The sequence below is a fragment of the Phytophthora cinnamomi genome, assembly GCF_018691715.1.
Source record: "Phytophthora cinnamomi strain GKB4 chromosome Unknown Contig39, whole genome shotgun sequence".
NCBI classification, from domain to species: Eukaryota; Oomycota; class Peronosporomycetes; order Peronosporales; family Peronosporaceae; genus Phytophthora; species Phytophthora cinnamomi.
The window spans coordinates 943,454-951,645 of NW_027150972.1; the positions used below are offsets into that span (position 1 = coordinate 943,454).

The 8,192-nt window shown below is 49.5% G+C and overlaps 2 protein-coding genes across 2 annotated transcripts; one reads left to right on the plus strand and one right to left on the minus strand.

Annotated features, from left to right (window-relative positions):
• Nucleotides 1-370: 370 nt before the first annotated feature.
• Nucleotides 371-1,204, plus strand: IUM83_10681 (avirulence effector protein Avr3c; the record flags this gene model as incomplete). The annotated part of the gene is made up of 1 exon (XM_067935197.1): nt 371-1,204. One exon carries the CDS (start codon nt 371-373, stop codon nt 1,202-1,204), a length of 834 nt encoding a protein of 277 aa, XP_067791481.1.
• Nucleotides 1,205-5,016: 3,812 nt separating this feature from the next.
• On the minus strand, nt 5,017-5,928 carry IUM83_10682 (uncharacterized protein; the record flags this gene model as incomplete). The annotated part of the gene is made up of 1 exon (XM_067935198.1): nt 5,017-5,928. One exon carries the CDS (start codon nt 5,926-5,928, stop codon nt 5,017-5,019), a length of 912 nt encoding a protein of 303 aa, XP_067791484.1.
• Between the last annotated feature and the right edge of the window lie 2,264 nt (nt 5,929-8,192).

The following is an 8,192-nucleotide window of genomic DNA, read 5'->3' on the forward strand; positions in this document are numbered from 1 at the left end:
CCAAGATACGGTGCTGTATTGAATCTCTCCATGTACTGTATCCTCGGCGGCCACTACACTAGTGATAGTGAGCTTATAATGGTCGATGGGCTTAGCATCTTGTCCTTGGCTACAGCAGCCCTCCCACCGCGTTCTCGTTCTTCCCCCGACAAATCCTCACCCCTCAATTTGTTTCGACCCCTTCACCCAAGTCAAGCCAAGCCTTGCGCGCCTCTAATGTCCTACTGGTGGCCGCAGCTACTCTCATCGCGACCATCGAAGGTATCGAGACCCCCAGCACTGTGCAGCTGACCTCGCTCGACACGGTTCGTCAATTGACGAGGCCCAAGCAACTGGTGAAGGCAAACGGTTCCTACGTAGCTATCAAACGATGAGCGAGGGGGACGAAGTAAGCGATGACACCAAGGCTGGCTACGACAGCGAGGAAAGAGGCATCATCAACGCGGGGATGACTGACGACTCAGTTGCCAAAGTCAAAACCGCGGAGAAAAACACTGGCTTCACCGTTTCGCTTGAAATGCTTCCGAAGAGCATGGTGGCGAAAGCGAACAACGGTAATTTCGACGCCCGAGAGCAGCTATTCCAGCGATGGATTGATGCCCCCGATAAAGTGAGGCAAAGCGCGATTCTTCAGATCTACATGGATGGAAGGTACAAGAGCCTGTTCACGGCGTGGGAGCACAGCGGGGATCGGTTGAAGGCCGGTCTCAACACTTTTGGCAATCCTATGGGGGCGGTTGAGAAATTGTTCCCAACAGATGCCCTCTCGAAGGCGGCTGCAGGGATCATGAAACAGCAGAAATACGTATTCGACATGTTGGCTACTGCCTCCGCTAAATACAGGGAAGATGTGATTGTTTATCTGATGAGGAACGCAGCCACCACCGGCGGGGCTAACAAGTACGACGCGCTGTTGAAGGGGTGGACGCGCTACGTGAAAACAGAGGCTGACATCGGCTTTTACGGCTCTACCAAGGCGGTTAATGACCTGCTCCCACGAAAGACCATCGCAAAAGCAGCCGACGGAAGCAAAACGTATCAGAAAATCCTATTTGGTAAGTGGATCGCCGCTCCGAGGGAGATCATGGATGACGCAGTGAGAATCCTTTTCGAGATTGGAAAGGGAAAACCGAAGTATGGTGCCCTCAACGTCGTGTGGTTGGAATACCTAATAAAAAAGGTCCGGCTGACGCTCAACCAGTGAGTTTCCAGCTTTAAGCTCATGCTAAGGGATCAAATCTGGTCGCCGGAAATCAAACTGAAACAGAACTGTGATTAATCGTTTTGATCGCCCTGCACGACCTTTGCATTTTTTACTTTGGCAGATTCGAGACTCTCAGCGCCAGATCCGATGCGAAATCTGATAAAAATAATTTTATTTCTAAAGTTGTATGTATTGTTCGCACAAATTTCAGTATCGTCTGCACTCAACGCTCAGCCCGAAGAACGGTGGTATGTGTAAGAACAGATTTTGAGTTGGTCACGATACAGTGATACCGGTATTAACAATCCGGAAGAATTCGCAAGCATTTTATTTTAAACAAGATTTTACCGGGATAGGAAGAAACGTCAGTACTGCTATAGCAGTTATAATATTACTATTAGTAGGATTATATCCGTGGACCAGTTAGGTGTCAAGCGGTGACTTGATGTACCATATTCTTGGAAAACATTATGATTCCCGTGCCACCCTGAGCCCTCCCAAGGGTTTACATGCGTGGGCGGTGCGCATCCGTGACAAATCTAGAATGAAGTACACCCCATCCTAGGTCCATCGTCTACACAGCATTCAAACATTTGCATTTTGACTAGCTGCAAACAGGTCTCAAGCACGTTTCGTTTTTTTACTGGCAATGACATCATCTGTTAAACTCATCCTATACATGTATATATATGTATACTTTCGAGGCGTATTACTGGGAAAATGCTGCGACCGCGTCGAGATGCCCGATATATTTCTTACAGCATGTATAACCTGAGGTATCACCGCGGGTGTAAAGAGTGATGAGGCCCTCTCCTTTTCTATGGGAACGGGAAAAATGAGTCAAAATCGATCCCAACCAAGCATTAGCACAGATCTAGTAAGTTTTTCTTTTTTTTGTAAATGCTCTTCCTTCGACGGCTGCGCCCAAGTTTGCAAGTCTTGCAAAATTCGCAAGCATGTTTGTCGAATGCACTGAAGCAGACTTGTTACCTCGCTCGGCTGTGAATCGAGTCGTATAGCCGTCGCTGCGCGGCCGTGTCTACCTCTCACGTCTCCAACGCCCAGATGGCCGACAGCGATATCAATCGCTGCGCCGGACCGTCCACCCTCGTGTCCGGTCGAATTTTATTAAGGTGGGGTTACTAGAACCTCGTTTACACTCAATTCAACCAAACACAAGCTAATGCCAACCCTCTGTCGACACTAACCCACGTCCAGCCCAAAATCACGCGTCCGTCGCCAGCCCTCGCTAGCCACTTCCCACGTTGTCCGTCAATTCCTCGTCGTGAGCCTCAACCGTCCAATGCCCGTTTCTCGGCTTCGTAGCTAACGCCACGGAAGTCCCGCGTTCCTCAGGAGGACTAGCGTCCCCGCTCTTCGTGTGCGTGCTCGCTGTGTCTCGCGATGCAACTCGCGCTACAGGCGGTCTCGATGTGCGCTCGAGCCCGCAAATTCTATTCTGTCGCCACTGTCGCCCGCAGTCTCGTTCCTCTGCCGCCGTGTCGAGTCAACCCTTGGGTGCCAATTGCAAGCCCCAGGTCCTGCTGACTGTGCCACTCTTCGTCAACTCGGCCACTCCGGAGCGTCCGCTTGGCTCCGCCTACCGCTCCCGGACCACTCCGATGCCGCCCATCATCGCCGTGCCCTCGTTCAACATGGGCGTTTGCTTCACGTCGCTGCTCACCGTCACCGCCTACGTCTCGCTCGCTGACATCTGCCACAGATGGGTCCCTCGGGTGGGCCCATCTGTTACAGCACTATGGAGCCCTCTAGTCTTTCAACAATCAAGTCATCACTCTATCCTATTACTTGCAATGGAATTTTAAAATAAAACGTTGATTAACTAGTCAAAGGACTTACCGTTCCAATGGGATGCTTTTGCAGGTTGGATGTACGCTAGACAAACAATAAATCTCAACTATCGTTTTATCCCCCCTCATATCGCAACAACTACGTGTAGCAAGACTGATTCAGTGCTCAGCGGAGATTTCCAAAGCATTTCGTTAACCAGTTGGACGAAAACGGAAACCAAAAACAGCCATCATCATGAATAAGGATCCTTGCTAATACCGAGAACTTGGGGAAACAGGTAGTGCTTGGCTTGAACGACAAATCCAGATTGTGCTTAACGCGAAACTATACAGACCTGGATTCGAGTGGCCATGGCCAATCCGCTTAACATTGCCTGTAGCCTAGAGTGAGAGATCCTGGATATAATACCACCTCATCAATAGATTCGAACATCGGTAGATAGTGCTTAACAATAGCTGCCGAACACTAGCACTGCCTGCGTTGAGAGGATTATGAATATTATACCCTACAAAAAAGATGTCAGCGTTGAACAATGACTTAGTTATTACTTCGAAGTACTTCGTTTTTCCATCCTTCCGAGGTATCCATTTGTGCCAATCGTAGTGATCTGATGAGTATTTCAAACAGCCTGTTGATGCGTGTCAGGGCGACTTACTGTACCTAACACTGGAGGCATGCTCTAAAAGTGAAATAGATTTTGCGGTACGCAATCACGAATTTCGTAACATGGACGCCCCTGTACACCGCAGTATAACGTACATGTGCATGCACATGTACTGGAATATCGTATCATATCACTTGAAGAGCATGCTCAGATGCTCAGATGTATCTAATAACATATGAGACAACGGCAAACACAAAAAAATACTAATCAACCAAAGTAAGAATCGCGATTTAGGGACACCGTTGGAAAGCGGGCTATCTTAGCTATCGTTTGAGCTACTCCACAGCCAAATTGATGAAGATGAAGCTGAGGACGAGGCCAGCCAAATCATTATCTCCATTTTCGAGTCGAGATCTCAATTTTTTATTTGTGTTTCTAGAGTAAAATCACGCGAGGAATCCTCATAATTAACTAAATCGATGTCTAACACCACTAAAATAACATTTTTCTCTGTTCATTACAAATCCATGGGGGAATTTTTTTGAATATTTTTTCCAATTTTTGACTTCAGTCACAAAGTAACATTTTGAATTACCAGTGGACGTAAGCAACAAAATGGTGGATATCTCTCTTATACCTACGTGTGACGGGGCCACACGAGCACCTTGCACTGAGGAAGTGTGCCAACGAGAGTATACAAACTCTCAGTGAACGGTAGTTCACGTGTCCCTGGCCTAAGGAGACTGATTGACCAGAAGTACGGTAGATCTAAGACTGAATGTATTTATAGGTTAGTACAGATTTGGCCTGCATACAAATCCGAAGTTCCCTATAGTTTATCTTGTATAAAATGTATCGGTTGGCTCTCAAGCCTATTGTGTCACTACTCAGGGGAGTGATCTTTTGTAGTCATCCTTGAATAGTGCCAGGGTCACTATTCCATGTAACCCCGTTACACTACGCATCTTTACGGTCCGATGCTGGAGACTTGCGCTTTTTGGTCTTTGTTCCAGACTACTTGCTTGGCGCTCCTCTCTTCTTTTGCGCTGCTTTTTTCTTTCCAGACGGCTCTGCGTCGGATGGGTCGTCAGCCATTCCACGCCCGTTTTGATTCTTCTTGGGTGCCGCCGCCATCGCAGCTCGATGCCTAAGCGAGCTTGCTTCGCCGACTTTGCATTAGCTCCATCTTTCTCACTCGTCTCTGCGTATAAAGGGTCGTTCTGGAATTCGTCCGGGACGTACGGCCTAATAGCCTTGCACATATGCTCTTTCTCTCGGAAATTACTGGCGGCGGAGATAGGACTTCGATGTGGTCTGTCATGATTCCGCATCGTAGCTCTTGCGGGTTCGCGCACCATGAGACCGGACTCTACAAAATTGGGCATTTCGTCCCAGATCACATCCCACGTAAAATGCGCCGGTAGCAGTGTGTACTTGCCACTGCTGTAGTATTTCTGGACAGTCCCGTCAATTTTTTCTGCATGCGAACACGCACTGGGACCACCTCCCCAACCTCCTCTGCAAAGCTGGTAAACCACTTCACTAGCCAAATCATGGCGACCTGATCCGCGTTCTGGTTGAGCTTCCCGTGGTCCTTGACGGCCATGTTACCGTCACGAATCCGTTTCTTGTAGCGCTGAAGTGTCATCGGCACTACTCCGTAGCAGCGAGCGAACACTGGACGACAGACTTGACCAACGAATGGAAGGTAGTAGTGGAACCTCTCGAGTTCGCCGCTTCCTCGCTTGCGGTCGACTGGCACTTGCATGAACACCGCCAGGAGAGTGTACAGGCTTATATTCTTCTCTTGCTTGGACGTCTGTGACAGCGAGCACAGCAGGGACTCTAACCCCTCCGCCTTTCCTTGCACGCAATGGTTCTCGCACTGGTCCGACTGAATAATCTCTGTCGCCTGAGCGTTGAGATCAGTGTCGAAGAAAAAGTTACTTAAGTCCTCCTCCGATTCTGCCGTGCTCGGTGCGCTTTCTGCAGTCAATGCCTCTTCATCGCTGCCCTCGTCACTTGATTCCAGCGATAAGTCTTCATCGCCACTGTCGTCACGCTCCTCACTGGAGCTAGACTCTCCCTCCGCACCCCCACCACTGTTCGTAGAGTAGGATTGGTCTTCACGTGGCGATTCGTCGCCTTCTTTTTCGCTGCGTGGCAGCAACGCCACGGGACTGTCGGTGATCCGGCAACTGGTCGTCGCCTGTGTCGGTCCGGCACGGGCGGAAGGCGCAGTGCCAGTAGCTGGAGACGGCGGCGGCGAAGGTGGCGACGAGGGGGCGTGTGGTTGGTGGGTCTGCATATTTCTTTGAAAGCGTGTCCAAGAATGAGGTGTGATCTGCAAGTGAGAGCGTCGCTACACCCCGTTCAAAATTTTGAATTGCTAAAAGGCCCGTTTCTCAAAACTTCGCTTACTTACGATTTTCAATTGGTCAACTTTAAAGCCGATTATCTCGATAATACTTAAAGGCGCGTTAGCAACATTTTGTTTGCCGTTGTCTCATATTAACAAGCGTTTTTTTTACAGAGAGTCGTACTAAGCCGTGCTTTAGCACGGAGAAGCTCTGGATTTTATCATGAAGTAAGTTCTGCTTCTAAGCTACACAGCCTCTCTGTTTGTGCCAGTGCCTCTTGTGTTGGCGTGGATGGCGATCCCGAAGTTGGTGGTTGTGGTCGCGAACATCGCCGCTGAGCTTAAAAGAGCCACCTACCTTGCGCAGCACGGAGATCAGTGTCGTGTTCTAGTGGTCCAGGATCTCCGTGCCGTTCCCGTTGTTGGCATTTGTGCGGCTTTGAGGTTGTGTACATGTGGAGCACGGAAGGCTGAAGAAGATTGGGGACGAGGCGTCACCCTGAAGCTCAAGGTCGCTCCCTGCTACATGAAGTAGCCTGTAGTGTCTACTGGGGCCAAGAGGGTTTTTCACCTTGGGGGTTCCCCTCAGTGCAACCCAACACCACTGACTGATAAATAAAGACCTCACTTTGCGAATTACCAAGTCAAGCTCAAACCTTCTTCGCTACCTATCTGTCTACAGCTACTGGAGTCTAGTGCTACGCAGAAGGAGTTGCTGCGCGTAACCAAGAAAGAGTGTCTCCTAGGTTTTGAGCCCAAGGCATCACTAGGTTTCAACGTAAAGTATCTTTCTTGAAGAAGCTTTCTAGTGGAGAGTGGAGTGAAGATGTCCAGTGTAGGACATCAAGGAGGAACAGACATTCTGGTGGTGGTGATCAAGGTACTATCGGTGCACAACAAACTGTTGGAGTGCAGCAAGGCGTTGTACAGCAAGGCGCCGTAGGCACCCATGCAGGCGGCACTCGAACGAAGCTTCGGGGGACTAACAAGCCACCGCAATACACGGAAGATGGCGGATTCGATTTGTTCAAGGCACAACTACGCTCATACCTAACGCAGCGAGAGTGCTGGGGCATTGTTAGTGGTTGTATCCAACCTGCCCCTAACTATCCAGTCTGACAGCAGATCTACGAGGATAATAATACGTTTGTGTGTGATGCGTTGCTGCGATGTCTCCTCTAGTGGGTCTAACTTAACTCACTACTTTGGCTTACTCGTTGCGCTACGTGTATGAGGAAGCGTAAGTACTTAGTAATTACTTAGGTTAATTATATTTGAATACACAAATATAAGTTAAATCGGATAAGACTCCAAGTGACTTAGAATATGTAAAATGAGAACTGTATTGTTTGTAAATTGATCTTCCTCCTAAATCTGCCAAAAACTGTTTATCATCTATGAAAGGGGTTGACAGCGGCTGGCTGTCAGAGCCCGCTAATATGCACGTCTCTGATTGGTAGAAAGATGCTGTTTTCTACCAATAGGATCTTTGGGTATGTGTGGACCACGCACTGTGGTGGCCCACTTCAATGTATCCATTGGTGTGTCTTACACCAAGGTGAGGAAGTATCTAAAACTTTTAACAGATAACCTATCTGTTAAATTCACAAGTGGCTTGTAGCCACTTGTGCGTGTAACCCTGTTACACCCACCCACCCCTTCGGGTTAGACGCGCGGGGTCCCCGCACGTCAATCTTTTGGAATTGACCATTCGTCAATTCTCCGCGTTTGGAGAAGAAACCCGCGCTCATTCAACGATGAGCGCGCCTCAGAAGAAGTCTTCTAAGTCGGTGGGGAGTCATCTCTCCATCGACGACTACTTCGAACGCCTGAAGGCGAAGTACGGCGACGTTGTCGACTTCGACGATGAAGATATGGAGGGCGAGGAGGACTCGCCCTCAAAGCCAAAGACTCAGTGTCGAGCGAATCGCTCGACCCTCATGCCAAGAGCATTCGTCCGCGTGAAGGGGACGAATCGGACGCTTCGAGTTCGAAGCGTTCGCGTACTGAGAGCGATACCCCACTCGCTTCAGCTGGGGCTCTCTGTACTCCGCGCGCTGTTGCTGCAGCGCGTGGTATCAAAGCCCAAGGCTCTCTGCGCGCTGCGCCTGCAGCGCGCGATCCGTATCCGTGGATGCCGTCCGCGTCCGAGATTGCGGACCGGTATGGGAATTCGGTACCTCCGAATGAGGTACGGCTGTACGTGTGCAGTG